Here is a 19019-nt window from a genome sequence, read left to right on the forward strand (position 1 = left end):
CAACTATTTCCTCAACACAGTACTGTTAGGCTAAATGTAATCCTCATAACTAGAGGAATAACTGCTATATGTCCTGACAGGATCTCCAGGGATATCTTTGAGAGTCGTCTATTTGTATCAGCCATCTGGATACTATTTTCTTTGGATACAAATTTGAATACAATTATCTTGGATACCTTATATGTCTCAAATTCTTTATTGTTTTATCATTTTTATTTCGAGTCTGATCCACTCTTTTTTACTGTTGTGCACACTGGTTTTTTGTTTTTTTTTATGTTTAACAGGATTTATTGTACTGATTTGTCTTAATTATTCATGTACATCAATTAATGTGATCCATGTGGTGCAATTTGGCTCCATTTAATAAATACTATATATTTTTTACTTTTAATTCATGTGTGGTATATTGATGTCCCAGTTTAAATATTAAAGCGCAGTGTTTCTTTTGTTTCATTTTTGTATGCAAGGTTGACAATAACCTCTTTTTACACTGCTGTACTAATATTTGATCCCCTTGTCCATTCAGTGCCTGGTTCTTTTTTTTTTCTTTTTTTTTCTTTTTTTCCATTTTATTATTATAACCAATTACACCCAACCCAGAATAAATGGCATCCAAGGAAACATCAGAATACTGAGGTAAATGATAACATGACTTTTCTACATCAGGATCCATAGGGTATCCACAGGATACCTTGGGGTATAGTTGATGACGTCAGGCATCGGACACCGTAGAGTTAAGTTTTCAGCCTCCCAGGATGCACTAGGGTCCCCCTCCTATACCCTGCCCCCGAGCCAAGGCATCCAAGTTTAGTTTGGTGCCCGGCCGGAGTCGGATGCACCTGTTAGAGGGGGGCTAAGGATAGCCCCTGAAGTTTTCTTCAAAGCAGCTGTGGCTGCTCATCTGGATGTACACCTTGGACAGTCAGTACTGACGTCCATGCTGTCTTACCTACACCCCCGCCGGTACCAGAACGCCGGTACTGATCCGGGGATGCTGGTAAGCATCTGGGGTCACAGCTAGCGGTGACCCCAGATGTTTGGGACCATGGCCGGATCCAAGGCGACAGCAGGTAAGCAGCGGGGTCCCGCGGTGGGACCCTGCTGACACAAGGTCAGGGGCTTCTTGGGACTGGCTGCAGCGTGGAGCCAGGTACCTAACCTGCGCTTCCACTACCCCCCTGGGACAGCGGACCGCGGCGGAGAGCGGTAGCGCTGCGGTGTCCCAGGGGTTAAATGCATGCCAGGAGAGCGCGCCTTCCCTGTAACACAGCCGGCACCTCCCCCGCTGCACACAGCCCTCTGCTCTGCTGACTGGCCCTGTGGCAGCGCTCCTCCCCCCAGGCCGGCCTCCTCTCTGCTCCTCGGTGGCCATCTTTCCTGGAAGCATGGTGAGCGCTGTTGGACGCTGAAGATCGGTGGCATCGCGGTCTGGGTCCCCCGGCATACCTCTCCACCGTTTGTTTAAGGTCTGTGTATGCAGCGCTGTGTCCTACCATGCTCTGTGTCTGCGTAATTGAGAATCAGCGCTGATAGTGCAGGAATTGATTTCTTTGCATTGTATGTGAGTTCTGCTAGCGTCTGCTGCCTGTACTTTCACTTTTTACTGTCAGCCATTTCACTGTCCCTGATCTTTTTCTGCTAAAGCCCTTGCGGTGCGGTGATTGCAGGGTGGTCTCACACTGTACTAACAAGTATCAGTGAGAGGGGTCACATACTTATCATCATGTCTGAGAGTGACTTTCCTCTCCAGCTTATGTGTACTACATGCAAGGTACCAATAGCGGAGGGGGAGGGTAATGCAGAGGGGCTATATCGGCAGTGTTATTTATTGGCGCAGCCAATTACTGTCACGGCTCCGGTACAGGAGCCGCCCTGGGCTTGTTTCGCAAAGCGCTTACAACCCTCGTGGGCCAGTTAGCTCCGCAGTCTGCGTTCTCACAGATGGGATTGTCCCAGCAGTCAGTGGTGTCGTCACCCATGCAGGGTTTCCCGAGAAAATTGATGGTACCCCACAGTCTCCCTATTTCCCCTCCCCAAGTCTCTCAGGAGCCTGCGTGGGTTAATTCACTGACAAGTTCTGTACAGCACTTGTCGGACGTGTTATAAGGGGAGTCTGTGTTGAGGCCACATAAGCGGCCGATGGCGTCTCTGTCCGCTCCTTATGAGGATGACGATGTGACGTCTGATGATGGGGAGAATCTGGATCTTTCTGACCAGGAACCTCTCCGTACTAAAGAATCGGACGCTAAGTCCAAGGTTTATATTCCTGGACTTATTCGGGCAGTCCGCACAGCTTTAGTGATTGAGGATGAAAATCCTCCGGTGTCCAAGTCTAAATATTCCTTTTTTAAGGATATTAAGGGTGACGCCACAGTGTTTCCTCTTTCGGGTCAGTTAGTGGACTATTTAGAGGAGGCTTGGAAATATCCTGGCAAATGGTATCAGCCTCAGAGACGCTTGGCGGTGGCTTATCCGTTTGCGGATAATTATTTTTCTAAGTGGGAATCCCCTCCACAGGTGGATTCTCATGTGACACGCCTAGTTCGTAGTGCCACATTGCCCATGCCCTCCATGTCTTCCTTGAAGGATGCTACGGACCGTAAGGTGGAGATCTGCCTAAAGTCTGTTTAATCCCTTGCGGGGGGGGGGGGCAGCTAGGCCGGCTATGGCCATTTGTTGGGTAGCCAGAGCTATGGATAGGTTGATAGGCAATCTCTGGGATTCGGCCACTTATATCAATTAAGCGGCTTTGGATATCGGTACCCTGGCGTCTCGGATTTCTTCGGCAGCTGTAGCTGCTTGTCGCACCTTATGGTTGCGATCTTGGAAGGCAGACGCTGATTCCAAAAAGGGCTTGGAAGCTTTGCCTTTTAATGGAGAAGTCCTATTTGGTCCGGATCTGGACAAAATTGTAGCCACGCTGGCGGCAGCCAAATCTGCTTGTCTCCCATCTGCTGCAGTTCCTTCCAGTTCAGGTACGTCGTCCTTTCGGTCTTACAGGGCCCAGGAGTAGGCCTAAAGCACAGTCTTTTCCCCGTCAGGCTGGCCCCAAAAAATCGGCTAAGCCCCGGAAACAGGCCTGGAGTACCAGACGTCCGGCCCCTAAACCAGATGACAAGTCTGCGGCCTGACGGTCCGGGCCTCCCTTTGGGGGGTCCCAAAGTGGGAGGCTGCCTGCTGCAGTTCGCCCAGTGTTGGTCGGTTACCACAACAGACACTTGGGTTCTCTAGGTGGTTTCTCATGGGTACGCCCTCTCCTTTCGACACAGGCCCCCATTTCGATTCTTCACCACGGGTCTTCCATCAGACCGGAACAAAGCCTTGGAACTGCGGAAGGTTTTGCACACTATGCTCCAGGCTGGAGTTATAGTGCCTGTTACATTCTCCCAGAGGGGCCAGGGTTTCTATTCCAATATGTTTTTGGTGCAGAAACCCAAGGGGTCATATTGTCCGATCCTCAACCTCAAAGCACTCAACAGGTCTTTGCAGGTGCCGAGGTTTCGGATGGAAACCCTACGGTCCATCATTCTAGCGCTGGAACCTGGGGATTACATGGTGTCATTGGACATACAGGACGCTTACCTGCATGTCCCTGTTCTTTTACGCCATCAACAGTTCCGCAGGTTTGCAATCCGCAACAACCACTTTCAGTTCCGGGCGTTACCTTTTGGGCTGGCGACAGCACCACGTGTATTCACCAAGGTGATGGCAGTCATGGCGGCTTCCCTGCGGCTGCAGGGAGTCCGCATGTTGCCATACTTGGACGACCTTCTGTTGGTGGCAGGATCTCCAGCTTCTACGCCACTTGGACCTGACCATTGCGGTACTGCAACGGCACGGCTGGTTGATAAACTGGCAGAAGTCCACCCTGATCCCGTCTCAGAGGATTCTGCACCTCGGAGCCTTATTGGACTCCGGACAGCAAAGGATCTTTGTGAAGGGGGAAAAGATCTCTGCCTTGCAGTTGAGGGTGCGCAGTTGTCTGCAGAATCGCCGTGTGTCTCTGCACTCGGCGATGAGGTTACTGGGCTCCATGGTGTCAGTATACGACATGGTGGAATATGCCCAGTTTCACTCCAGACCTCTGTAGCAATTGATCCTGTCCAAATGGAATGGACTGCCTCAGAGTATAAAATCCCAGACGATGGTGCTCACTCCGGAGGTTCGTCTGTCCCTAGCCTGGTGGTTGCAGATGACCCATCTCAACAAGGGTCATCCGTTCTGGGTGGCGAATTGGGTCCTGTTGACAACGGATGCCAGTCTTTGGGGCTGGGGAGCAGTCACGGGTCCACACTTGTTCCAGGGCAGGTGGACTCGGGCGGAAGCAGAGCTTCCAATAAACATCTTGGAGCTCCACGTGGTTTTCAATGCTCTCCAGCAGGCACATCTTGTTCTCCAAGGTCACCCAGTGCAGGTCCAGTCGGACAACGCTACCACCGTGACCTACATAAATCGGCAAGGAGTAACCTGAAGTCGGGCGGCTCTCGTAGAGGTGTCCCGAATCCTGGTTTGGGCAGAGCGCAATCTCCCGGCCATATCAGCAGTATTCATCCCGGGAGTCCTAAACTGGGAGGCGGACTTTCTCAATCGCCAGGACGTTCATCCGGGGGAATGGTCTCTGCACCAGGACGTCTTTCAACTTCTGGTGGACAGGTGGGGTCTTCCAGAGATCGACCTCATGGCGTCACGGCACAACAACAAGTTGCCGGTGTAGGGGTCTCGCACAAGAGACGTAAAAGCGTCTCTGGTGGATGCTCTGTCCGTCCAGTGGACGTTCCGGTTTACTTATCTGTTTCCTCCGTTTTCCCTTCCACGGGTAATCCGGAAATTCAAGCAGGAAGGAGGGACGCTCCTGTTGATAGCTCCCACGTGGCCCCGGGGGCACTGGTTCTCAGACCTCCAGGGACTGTCCGTGGACATTCCTCTGCGGTTGCCGTTATGCCCGGACCTCCTGTCACGGGGTCCTTGTCTTCACCCAGACCTGACTCGGCTGTCTTTGATGGCGTGGCTGTTGAGACGGCCATGTTAAGGTCCAGGGGTTTTTCCAGCTCTGTAGTGCAAACAATGCTAGGGGCTCGGAAACCATCCTCTGCAAGGATATACCATCGTGTGTGGCATACGTTCTTCCAGTGGTGTCGGCCGAGAGGTTATGCTCCTCGGGAGTTCCGTCTGTCTAGAGTGTTAGCTTTCCTACAGGCGGGACTGGACCATGGGCTTCGCCTTGCGTCTCTGAAGGTGCTGGTGTCTGCCCTATCCATCTGGTTCCATCGTAGGATTGCTGCAATCCCTGATGTGCGCACCTTTATTCAAGGTGTTCTCAGAATTCAGCCACCTTTTGTTCCACCGGTGGCGCCTTGGGATTTAGCTGTGGTCCTGAGGGCTCTCCAGGGACCGCCGTTTGAACCACTGGGCTCAGTGGACCTCAAATGGCTGTCAGCTAAAACAATTTTCCTTCTGGCCATTGCTTCGGCCAGACGTGTTTCTGACTTAGGGACTCCCTCATGTAGACCCCCTTTTTCTGATTTTTCATAGGAACAGGGCGGTGCTGCGCACTCGTCCTGGTTTCCTTCCTGAAGTTGTTTCCAGTTTTCACATCAACGAAGAAATCGTTGTGCCGGCTTTTAACTCACCTGATCTTTCAGTGGGTGAGGCCACTTTGGACGTTGTGCGGGCCTTAAGGATTTATGTTGACCGCACTTCTTCGTTTAGGAAGTCGGACGCCTTGTTTGTCCTCTAAGGCTTCCGTAAAAAGGGTTGGCCTGCTTCAAAGCAAACTTTGGCAGGCTGGATTAGTATGGCCATTTCTGAAGCTTATCTTCATGAAGGCCTTCCGGTTCCTTCCTCTGTGAGGGCTCATTCCACTAGGTCTGTGGGTCCTTCGTGGGCTGCTCGACGTGGTGCCTCTGCAGTCCAGATCTGCAAGGCTGCCACATGGTCCTCGGTCCATACCTTTGTGAGGTATTACGCGTTTGACACCTTTGCCTCTCAGGATGGTTCCTTCGGGCGGCGGATTCTCCTTTCAGCACAGGAGCATCCCCACCCTTAAAGGATACTGCTTTGGGACATCCCCAAGGTATCCTGTGGCTACCCTATGGATCCTGATGTAGAAAATATGAGATATGGTAAGTCGCACCTGTGCTGCAGATGGCCTTTGCTCTGGTCACCGTTTTTTCCGTCTCCCTCTGGTGAGAATGTGTCTTGTGTTTCCCCAGATCTTTTTTCTCTCTTCCTTCTCCTCCGGCCTATGGCTTGGTACGGAACTAAGATGCCTTGGCTCGGGGGCGGGGTATAGGAGTGGGACCCTAGTGCATCCTGGGAGGCTGAAAACTTAACTCTATGGTGCCCGATGCCTGACGTCATCACCTATACCCCAAGGTATCCTGTGGAACCCTATGGACTTCGTAGAAATAGAGATAACAAATGTAAGTTCTTACCATATCTCATATTATATTCCTCTACAAATACCGCAATAACAAAATACAAAATAACTGTAATAACGTAATATAATTATATAGTATAGATGAATAATATTGTATAGCATGTACCATTTATTCATCCTGGTAAGTATGATGCTCTCTATCAAACCAAAAACGTCAGGAGGAATGTAACCATACTGTATTCAGTTATAGTCATGATAGCAATTAAATCATAATCCATACCAGTTACTAATAAATGAAGTGCTTATCTGTATGATCAGGAATATAACAATCAATCAATGTATGTCAATTTTATATACTAATTGATACAATAAGTACCAATTATGTTCAGAGAATGCTGTCGGTCAGCATAAAGCGCCTTTGCATTATTCATGTTTTGTTGCCTCACAACCTGGAATTAAAATGGATTGTTTGAAGGTGTGCATCATTTCATTCACAGAACATGCCTATAACTGTGAAGTTGTGTTTTTTTTTATATTGTGAATCAAACAACATTTAGGACAACATAACAGAAAACTTCAGCGTGCATAACTATTCACCCCCCTAAAGTCAGTACTTTGTCGAGCCACCTTTTGCAGCAATTACAGCTGCAAGTTGCTTTGGATAAGTCTCTATGAGCTTGCCACATCTTGCCCCTGGGATATTTGCCCATTCCTAAAGGCAAAACTGCTCCAGCTCCTTCTTGTTGGATGGTTTCCGCTTGTGAGCAGCAATCTTCAAGTCTGACCACAGATTCTCAATTGGATTGAGATCTGGGCTTTGACTAGGCCATTCCAACACATTTAAATGTTTCCCCTTAAATCACTCGAGTGTTGCTTTAGCAGTATGCTTCGGGTCATTGTCCTGATGGAAGGTGAACCTCCGTCCCAGTCTCAAATCACAGGCAGACTGAAACAGGTTTTGCTCAAGAATATCCCTGTATTTAGCACCATCCATCTTTCCCTCGACTCAAATCAGTTTCCCAGTCCCTGCTGCTGACAAACATCACCACAGCATGATGCTGCCATCACCATGTTTCACTGTGGGGTTGGTGTTCTTGGGATGATGGGATGTGTTGGGTTTGCGCCAGACATAGCATTTTCCTTGGTGGCCGAAAAGTAAACTTTTAGTCTCATCTGACCAGAGCACCTTCCTCCATACATTTGGGGAGTTGCCCACATGCCTTTTGGCAAACTCAAACAGTGTCTTCTTATTTTTATCACTAAGTAATGGCTTTTTTCTGGCCACTCTTCCATAAAACCCAGCTCTATGGAGTGTACGGCTTATTGTGGTCACATGCACAGATACACCAGTCCGTGCTGTGGAACTCTGCAGCTCCTTCGGGGTTACCTTTGGTCTCTGTGCTGCCTCTCTGATTAATGCCCTCCTTGCCCGGTCTGTGAGTTTTGGTGGGTGGCCCCCTCTTGGCAGGTTTGTTGTGGTACCATGTTCTTTTCATTTGATCTATATGATGGTGCTCCGGGGGATCATCAAAGATTTGGATATTTGTTTATAACCCAACCCAAAATTGTACTTCTCAACAGTTTTTTCCCTGACTTGTTTGGAGAGCTCCTTGGTGTTCATGGTGTGATGCCTCTTGCTTAGTGGTGTTGCAGCCTCTGGGGCCTTTCAGAAAAGGTGTTTATACTGACAGATCATGTGACACTTAGAATTCACACAGGTGGACTTCATTTCACTAATTATGTGATGTGTGAAGTTAATTGGTTGCACCAGAACTTTTGAGGGGTTTCATAGCAAAGGGGGTGATTACATAATCACATTCCAATTTTCAGAATTTTATTTATAAAGATTATTTTTTATATATATTTTTTCTCATTTCACTTCACCAAATTAGACTATTTTGTGCAGATCCATCACATAAAATTCAGATAAAAAAAATAAATAAATGACAGGTTGTAAAATAACAAAAAAGGTAAAAAGCCAAGGGGGTGAATACTTTAGCAAGGCACTGTATATGCTGTCCTTAGGTAGCCGGTATTCTTATTGAATGTGGTGGCACAGTTAGCAATCCATCTATACATCCCCCTCATATGGTGTATTCAGACATAATTAATAGTATTATTTGAAAAAAAAGAAGAAATTGAATATATCCAAAAATACAATTGGGATCAGAAGTCTGCATAGCTTACTTATATGAAGAACATATAAAATAAATAAATTCATTTGTATAGGAGGTAATGTAAGTGTTGCGTGAAATAAAATATAAATAGGTGTATATAAAACTAAACTATGTGCTATTTATTAACAAATGATACAAAAAAAGAGCAAAACCAAACAAGTGAAAATAAATCCTGCGTGACAATTCAGAGGACAGCCAATGTAAGATATAAGTCCATAATGATGTGATTAATAAGTGGCTGAAAAAGGAATAGTGACCCCAATGTAAAGAAAAAAACTCCATTTATTTAAATGATACCGTGTTCAGTAAGAGTGGAAGAATATTACAGTGATAAAGTGATAGGGAAATATAATAGCTGGTCGGATGAGGATTGAGGAAAGACAAGAAATCTAGAAAAAAAACATGTCTAATTTGTCCCATACTCAGTAATATAGAAAGGGTAATCAAGTATGGTATATATGGAGGAGTCAAGTGTCGAGGAATGAGCTATAATTGATCATCTCGTTAATTCCTTTTGGACTTACTGTGCCTAATTTAAAGTCCACTTCCTAAGGGGTTCTTTAGTTAAGTCCCCTCTTCTCAGGCCAATTGATATTTTTTCAAGACCAAAAGGTGAACAGGTCCTTCCAGGAATCTTGATGGTGTGTGAGAAACACTGTCTTAATTTTCTTTATCCTCTGTATGTCCATAGCTGCATGTCTTATGCTTCCAATATTTTCCAAAATTAGCTGTTTTAAAGGTTTTAAATGCAGGTACACTCGAGATATCACTGCGAAAGTGTTACAGTTGATGAAATGTTGAAAAAGATATTTCTTTACAAAATGGTCTATTATCTCTTTCAATTATATTTGGACAGGCCTTACATTGTCCGCATGGAAAGGAGCCCTTTACAATCAACTTTTTATTGTTTTCCATAATAAAGTGGCTACGGACACAGATATTCCTTAAGTTTTGTGCCCTGCGCCAACTAATCTGTACTCTGTGACCTAGATGTTGCATGAGATTAGGATCCAGCATCAGTACGTCCCAATGTTTCTGGAGGATAGCCCTTATAGGTTGCCATTCATGGCAGAAATTCCTGATAAACCGATTTTATCTGGTTCCTTCTCCTTCTGCTTGTTAATTGGGAAGATAAGTATTTACCTGTTGATCTTGGATACAGTATGGTAAGCTCTCTTTATTGATTTATTACTGTATCCCCTGCTTCTTAACCTTTTAGCCAGATCTTCACTTTGAATTTTAAATGTGTGGTCATTATAGCAATTTCTCCTTAACCTCAATTATTCTCTTTTAGCGACATTTTGAATAGTAGGCGAGAAATGACAACTGTTATGGTGCAGTAAGCTGTTAGTTGCAGTAGGTTTTCTGTAAAGGTCTGATATTAAATTTCCCTAGCTTCAATTCCAGAAATGTTATGGTCTTGTTGCTGATCTCGTAAGTAAATTTCAAATTAAGATAATTTTTGTTGCGCTTCATCATGAATTCATGAAATCTCTCCACTTGTCCGTTCCAGATTACCAAGATGTCATCAATGTAGCGGATCCAAAGTGGTATCGATGCACTAAATTCTTCGTTCTCCTCGCTGAAAACATGTGTGCGCTCCCACCACCTCAAAAGAGCTTTGCATATGTGGGAGCGCACGCTGATCCCATGGCCGTTCCTCTAGTTTGAAGATAGACTCTATTATTGAAAACAAAATAATTTTTATGTACTATGACTCGAGAAGCTCATTCAGTAGATCATGAAACTCAGAAGGCCTGCTATGTTCAGAAATTTTTTTACTGCTTCCACGCCTTGATGATGATGAATACTTGTGTAAAGTGACTCAACATCGACTCACCAGTATCTGTCTCTCTTCTAGTTTAATATCATAATCTTCCTCAAAATATCTAGAGTGTCCTGTGCATAGAGAGTAGGGTAGTGACATGTTGTCTAAGATGTGTGTCCATAAATACACTCGCTTGTTCAGACAACTCCCTATACCAGAAACAATAGGCCTACCTGGAGGTTCCCGTTATCCTTTGTGAACCTTGGGCAAGAGCTAAAACGTGGGCGTTTTTTGATGTATCACCCTAAGGAATTCATACTTAGTAATAATTTCCCCTGTATTGGCTTTATCAATTATCCTATTTAGCAGGATAATTAAGTTATCAGTGGGATTGAAGAGAAATTATTGGTAGCATTCCTTATCCTTTAATTGTCGGTATGCCTCCTTCAGGTACATTTCATTGGGCCAGATGACCACATTGCCCCCCTTAACCAAGGGCTTGATGACAACATTGGGCAACGTTTTAATTTCTTTTAATGCTCGTATCTCATTATCATCTAAACTGCGGCTCATATTTGATGGTTTTTCCAAGTTCCTGCAGAACAGGTCATCCATATCTTTGGATACCAAGTCCTGAAATACTTTTATTTCAAGGCAATTATTGTTCAATGAGTAGAAGGAAGATTTTCTTTTACACATAGGTCTACTTCTCCCCATGGATGGGGATATATGCTGGGTGTTGTCAGGATCCCAAAGATCCTCCAAACTTTCAAGGGCTTCAAGTTCTTCAGATGTAACAAAAGACGCCTCCAGTTACTATTAAGCCATTGTGATATTTATTTGAGATTTTTGCGTGGTGAACAGCTTTTTAATATTAAGCGTTTTTTCACTTTGTATTGTGTATTATTTGTTTTCATATTTTTGCCTTACTCACTTATGGAGGTTAACCCTTCATATTCACTTCTTTTGTTTTCTTTGTCAATTACTGTGTCTTCTCTCTATGCCCCATAATTGATTGAGAACCATATGCATTTATGTTTAACATGTGTATAATAATATTCATATTTTCTTGGATAGTAAACACCCTTTTCTTGATCTTAGCAGTTATAATGCGACATGTGACTTTATACATGGTGATTATCTTCATCATAATACTGTTATTTCCAGCTGTTAATTAATCCCTGTTTGGGAATAACAATTTCTCTTTCTACTGATCAATCTGTTTAATGTGAAGTCTTTGTTGCATATGAGATACATGTTTAAAATTCTTCTGTCTATACAAAAAGGATTATTATTAATCTTGAGAAACCAGTGTGTGACATAAGATCCTGATTGCAATTTTATATGTGATATAGACATTTACAGTGGGCATAAGAGGTATCAAAACCTATAGAGGTCAGTTTAGAACACAGTACATATTATTTTTATCCTTTGTTTTCTGTCTTGCACTATTTTTCTGTGGTTGTTACTCTATGCCTGGTGGTTATTATAAACTTTAATTAATAAAAAGATATGTTTGAACATGCAGATCCCATGTATTCATTCATTTGGGGTGTGTCCCTTTACAGGAGTCTTTCTCTTTTGCTTTCCTCTATAAGCTACAGGTTTTAGTGCAAGTTTGGGGTCTCTAAGCAGTCAGGTAGGACAACTTTAAGTTCTCAAGGAACATTTGGGGGATACGTCAAGTAATAGTGATTTCCACAAGTTACTGGAGTTTGGGCCATTTATCCAACAATTCACGGCCACAAACACAGAAGCCCATAGAGGTGTGCAGGAAACTCAGATGATGTTGCGCTTTTGCCCACATCTATGAAAAATGAATTTTCCCCATTAGAGTATTTTCTGTGACAGGCCTGGCCAACCTGTGGCTCTCCAGTAAAACTACAAATCCCAGTATGCCCTGCCACAGTTTTGCTATTTGGGAATTCTAAATCTGCAGGGCATGCTGGGATATGTAGTTTCACAAAAGCTGGAGAGTCACAGGTTTGCCAGACCTGCTCTAGATGTCTCATTACAGTCCAACACAACTGCAATAGTAAAAGAAGAAGTGCATGAAAAAAATAAAAAAAACTGGGAGCACAAAAGAAATGGATAATGTGTGGATTTCCCTTGGCAATTACAGGCTGTGCAGCCATTCTATATCATTTCACCAATAGCCCAGTTTTCCCAGTAATCAACAGATAAATCTTCTCAAGGAGGTTTTCTCATCTTATTTAGTTTCTATCTCTTTCATCTTACAAAATAATTGGAAATAATTGGAAAATCCAAACTTTAAAGCTCTAATTGAATCCAGGGGCTCGTACATTTTTCTCCTTTTTTTAAAAAATAAAAACTAATTTATATTAATACTTGTTTTTGTGATTAGCAATATTTGAAATAATGCAAAAAGTTATAGTCTAGGTTACATATCTTATTTGTAAGACTGTATTCACACCTTGCCTGTGTCTAGCTACTGCTCTTTAGAGAAATGTTCTGTCAATGTTAGAAGCTCCAAATAGTTGGCTATACCGTGAATAAGATTAGCAAAGCACTTGAGCTGCTGCGCTATTTTTCTGCATAGTATAAAACATACGCAACTATAAAAAAAAAAGTTATTATAAATTACAAGAAAGCAAGTCCTGAGCAGACGAAACGTGTTGGAGCCTGTGTACCCTGCTGCATGAATTATTTACCTTTTAAACCAGATAAGCAGCCTCTTTATTGCTTTCTTGTAATTTATAATAACTTTTTTTTTTTTACAGCTGCGTATGTTTTATACTATGCGTATTGTCTACCTTATGTTTTTCCTTTATTAAATATCTATCTATATATTTATCATCACTGCTTACCACTATTTATTGTGTATCGATATTATATTGTCGAATTACATTTATTTGAGACATAGCACTTGCACTTTATTGTATATCAACATCACGGCACTGACACATTTGTACACATACTTGCCTACTTTTGAAAATGCATTTCAGGGAGATTGTGAAAGCAGCACCTATGAGCGTGCGGGAAAGTGGGCGTGTACTGCTACATCTGAGAGGCGTGTCATAAAATTGATTTACATCCACATGTAAATGAGCCCCAAGTCAGTTAGCAAGATCTACTTGTTGATGAAAACACACTGATACTTCTCAGAAAATACATGTAACCATAGGGATCATTGTGTCTTATAACCAATGCAGGGAAATTATACTAATTATCCTATTTGAATGTATATATCTCTATTTTTTCTGTTATAGAACAGTGTCATAATGGGGGTAAGGTGAAATGAGGGAGATTACTAGACTCTTCAGGGAGACAGGGAGATTGCGGCTATTTCAGGGAGTCTCCCTGACAATGAGGGAGAGTTGGCAAGTACATGAATTTAAGATTTATAATTTATTGCATGGCACTTTAGTTATTTAAATTATCAACCCGCCAAGTCGCTCCTTAGTCAATTTCCTCCTTTCATGTTTTTATATTTAGTATGGTACCATTACTAATGTATTATTGATTTAAGCTGACGCCTCTATAGTTGGGTATTTGTGGCGGTTGTATTATCTGAGCTATATTTAGGATTTTAAGCAGTGGTATATATATTCATTGGCGCTGTTTGCCACACATATTTTAAATAAACAAATATATATATATATATATGCGTGTATATACTGTGTATGTGTATAAAATGGTGCAGAAGCCTGTGCCCTTCAGTGAATCAGTAAAATCACACTGATAATCAAAACTCCATAAGTGACTGTCAAATCTTCAAACCAAAACTAAATAAACAATGTGCTCAGCTGAGTACTTGTCTTCACATCCTCTATGATGACTATAGATGAGTCCTTTAACATTACTGCAGTAACATCAACAAACAGCCTTTCTAGTCGCGCCTAGTTCCTTGTGAATTTATTCATGCCGTGTCTTTTTTTTGCTGCAAATGAGTCTTAATCGCAAAGCGATGTGAATAAGATGCACAAACAGACTTTACTTATAAATATGATTTGCGGCATGTGTATGTTCTATGTGCAGCTGTATCTGTATACGAAATGCTACGTTTCAGTGTCAGCGGATGTTTCCCACACCATGTTCCGTTGTGATGATACTATAGACTAGGCCACACACAGAAAATACACATGCCACATATCATGTTACTCAGCAAAGTCTCTTCTTGCATCTCATTGCATTACAAGTAAGACTTATTTGCGGTGAAAAAGACGCCTGGCACTGGCCAAGTCGCACGGGAGCCAGTGTCTCTCTTGCACCCTGTGTTCACAAAGCACGAGGATAGACGAGGAAGGACATATAGATGTAGCCACACTCATCCATCCCGCAATGTGTACTCACGAGCATACGCATAGCGCAGCGTTCACTCCGTAGAAGTCTATAGCATGCGTAGGCACGCACAATAGACAGAGACACACTGGTCGCACCATCCATGTGGGATGAATGAACGTGGCTACATCTGTTTCTGTATCTGCCACTTGTCAGTGACCAGATGGGGATAATATTTGAAGTAAAAACAGTAAGTCAGATAATGCATAGTGACTAGAAGAAATAAAAAAACAATTCTTGTACTAAAACGAGTTTATTTAATGCACTTATCACTAGCAGCGTCTTTACAGGTTGAGTCTCCCATATCCAAATATTCCAAAATACAGAATATTCCAAAATACAGATATTTTTGGCATGACTGAGATAATGAAACCTTTGATTTTTGATGGTTCAATGTACACAAACTTTGTCTAAGGCACAAATTATTAAAATTATTGTATAAAATTACCTTCAGGCTGTGTGTATAAGGTGTATATGAAACATAAATGAATTTCATTTCTTTACACAAAATTTGTCTGAGACACAGTATAATTGAAAATATTGTATAAAGTTACCTGCAGACTGTGGGCCTGATTCAGAGCCGGACGCTATTTGCGCTCGCTCGTTCAGAATAAGGGTCCGGCTATTTAAATTGAGCGCTCGCTCTTTGTGGTCTGTTGACGCATCTATGTCTGAGCGAGCGAACGAAACATGCGCTCGCTATTTTGTAAAGACGCCCCCTGCCCGCTCGCATCCTACGTCATCTCCGCTATTTATTAGATTAATCGAGTCCATCGAAAAGGCATCTGAACTGCTCGCAGTGCTTGTGGTAGGATTTTCCTACCGCAATCATGCGAACAGTTCAGGCTAAGAAACAACCCAGCGACGTGGTCGATGACGCTGCTTTGTTAATTATGCACACCCTTAAAACGCCCGTTTTGACCGTTTGGCACGTCTGCGTTCAGATCACCACTTCCCGTTTTCAAGCACCTTCCCCTGTTACCACCCACAAACGCCTCATCCTGTCACTCAAATTAGCAGGAACTCGCTATTTAGCGAGCGCCCGATTTCCAACCGCAATGACTGGTTGGCGCATGCGCATTACGACCCATACGCATGCGCAGATGTGCGAACATCGCTCGGAGCGAACGAGCGGCCGCTTACGAGCGGCTCTGAATCAGGCCCTGTGTGTATAAGGTGTATATAACACACAAATGCATTCTGTGTGTATATTTGGGTCCTATTCCCGAGATTATTCATTATGGTATGCAATTATTCTAAAATACGTAATATTCCGTTGTCCAAAATACCCCTGGTCCCAAGCATTTTGGATATGGGAGACTCAACCTGTATTTGCATTTTCTATATCTTGGGTGAAGCCCAATTCCCATTAATATGATGCACATGATTTGGGAGTCTATCTACTAAGCCTTAGAGAGAGATACAGTGGAGAGAGATAAAGTACCAACCAATCAGCTCCTAACTGTCATTTTTCAAACACAGCATGTAAAGTGACAGGAGCTGATTTGGTTAGTACTTTATCTCCATCCACTTTATCTCACTTCAAGGTTTAGTACCTATAAACCCCATAGTCCTATACATAAAGACACTTTATCATAGTATAGTATTTAGGTAAAAGAAGCAGATTCAATGTAGAATAAATATAGCCTAATATGCATACACAAATATAACAGTGTAAGCTTATCTGGTGACTCCCCTTTACAGTGACTGATGTGAATGATTACATGTTCTCTGTACATCGCTGCATGATATGGTTGGTGCTATATAATAACTGATGATAATAATAATGAATGGATATTGGTGCCTGCTAATCTATGACCTTGTGAGATGCCCTGGTATGGGGATATCTGCTCCATTCTCACTTGTCTGATTATGGCCACACTCTACTGCATATAGTACTTAGGAAACGTCAGTGCTGTGGTTACAATGTGCTTAGATATGATTAAACTATGCAAACTATACTAATGTAACGCCTCTCAAAATTCAGTTGCAATATATGTAGGGCTGCTAATTGTAAACCAGAAAACAAAATATCTACTAATAATATTTGTAAATACATATGTGGTAAAGCTCTCTGGTCTTCATCGTACTTTAGATGATAGTACAATTGCTGTGTGTTTGAGTGGAAGCCACTGTTTCCTTTTGCTTAAGGTGGCTTACTGCAGTGTATCTCCATGGTTTTACCGACAGGAATTGTGCTCCCACATAACATCGATGTTACTACCTGATCAGCTGTAGAGGTGGCTTACTGCAGTGTATCTCCATGGTTTTACCGACAGGAATTGTGCTCCCACATAACATCGATGTTACTACCTGATCAGCTGTAGAGATGGCTTACTGCAGTGTATCTCCATGGGATTACCGACAGGTATTTTCCATGGTATTATTACCGACAGGAATTGTGCTCTCACATAACATCAGTGTTACTTCCTGATCAGCTCTAGAGGTGGCTTACTGCAGTCTATATCCATGGGATTACTGACTGGAAGTGTGCTCCCACATAACATCAATGGGCCTGATTCATTAAGGATCGCTATCACTAAGCGTACCCAGATGGCGGATTGTTGCGTACTGCGCATGTGTATGCATCGCAGTGCGCGAAGGCACCACTGCGATCGCATAGACCACGGAGAGCCATCGCAGAGTGATTGACAGACAGTGATCATTTGGGGGTGGGAGAGTGGCCGGAGAAACACAGGTGTGTCTGTCCATTTGAACGCCGTTGCATGATCGTGCATTGCATACGCAGGTTGAGTACTTACTGCGTGCTACGAGGTTAGCAATTTCTAAGTAAGATCAGGGCTGCTGTAATTCTGCACGAGGGGCCGATGGTACGCGATGTTACCGATGTTTATGGAGGTTTGCAAGGTATGTGGGATAGTGGTAGGGGGAGGCAGTTGGCGTCTCTATGCTGGCAGTGCAACGGCATTGCGATAGCATTCATTAACATATTTTCGCAGCAGACCTGCTTGCAATTACGGAGCTGTGATCGCAGTAGCGATCCTTAATGAATCAGGCCTGATAAGCCTTATATAATAGTAACATAATTGCTTGCTATTGTAGACTTTATTGCTTTGTAACAGGTTGATTTGTAATTATTTAATGAAGATATCTTCATCTTTATTTGTATTATATGAATTTATTATATTCTTAAAGACTGTTTAGAGTGTGTCTCACACTTACCATAGATTTTATTTTCTCTCCTGCCTCCTACTCTCTATTTGCACTCTGTATACAGCTGGTCAACCCTGCTGTGTTATATGTCATAACCATCAGCTTCCAAATTCCCAATGTGAAAATGTGCACTGGGGCCTTGGATTCCATGTTGTACATTGTATTGGCTACTGACTCTACTCTATCTTCTACCTATTTGTTACAGAGATGCCACTGTTGGATGAGCTCACGTTAGAAAAGGTTCTGGAAGAATTGGAGATGCTTTGCTACGAGAACATGAACATTGCCATTGAGACAGAGGAAGGGCTGGGGATTGAATATGACGAAGACGTTGTCTGCGATGTTTGCCGATCGCCAGAAGGGGAGGATGGGAATGAGATGGTTTTCTGTGATAAGTGCAATGTCTGTGTGCACCAGGTAGTTACACAACGTTTTACACACCATCTCATTTAACTGTATAGAATGTAGGAGCTTTTTACTGCAACATATGATTTTGTTTACCTGTTTTTAATGCCTTCTCTATTTTCTGGGTATGGTGTCATTGGGGGGTTGCTAGGTCTAGAAAGGTGTTCAAACATGAGAGAGGTGGTTATCGCAACTCCTTAAGCCAGGGCCGAAACTAGGATATCTGTCACCCGGTGCAAGGCAGCAATTTTGCGCCCCCTCCTCCCTTCCTGTACCTGAAGTTTGTCCTTGCTCCTCCATAAGGCAGTGGACTACTCAGACATCCCTGGTATAGTGACTTACATTATTCCACACACCATAATGCCCATTACACATTATGCCACACACTGTAATGCCTATTACCAAAGTGCCACTTACATATTTGCCCTACACCATTTTATACCCCACAGTAAGGCTTCTAATTACTTTAAAATTACCTGCTCATTGTCAGGGGTTACATGCTCGTTGCCATGGAGTTTCATGCTCGTTGCCATGGGGTTTCATGCTTGTTGCCAGGGGGTTTCATGCTCGTTGCCAGGGGGTTTATGCTCGTTGCCATGGGGTTTATGCTCGTTGCCAGGGGGTTTATGCTCGTTGTCAGGGGTTACATGCTCGTTGCTAGGGGTTACATGCTAGTCCGCATGGAATTTGCTGAAAACGGCCATCCAAAAATGGCCGCCGCCAAGGAGGAGACAGACACTAGAGGGCCAGTAAGGACCTCTAGCATGTGTCTCCTCTTTGGTGGCGGCCATTTTTGGATGGCCGTTTTCTGAGT

The 19019-nt window shown here is 43.4% G+C and overlaps 1 protein-coding gene across 1 annotated transcript in view; it reads left to right on the forward strand.

Moving 5' to 3' along the window:
* The window catches only part of JADE2 (jade family PHD finger 2), a 490240-nt gene that overhangs the window by 303205 nt on the left and 168016 nt on the right, over nucleotides 1-19019 (forward strand). Inside the window, exon 6 of the mRNA XM_088451347.1 lies at nucleotides 18006-18217. Within this exon, the coding sequence (XP_088307473.1) occupies nucleotides 18006-18217 (212 nt within the window). The remainder of the gene's footprint in view (nucleotides 1-18005; nucleotides 18218-19019) is intronic.

Source organism: Taudactylus pleione, unplaced genomic scaffold (genome assembly GCF_031769625.1).
Source record: "Taudactylus pleione unplaced genomic scaffold, aTauple2 ptg000025l, whole genome shotgun sequence".
Lineage (NCBI taxonomy): Eukaryota > Metazoa > Chordata > Amphibia > Anura > Myobatrachidae > Taudactylus > Taudactylus pleione.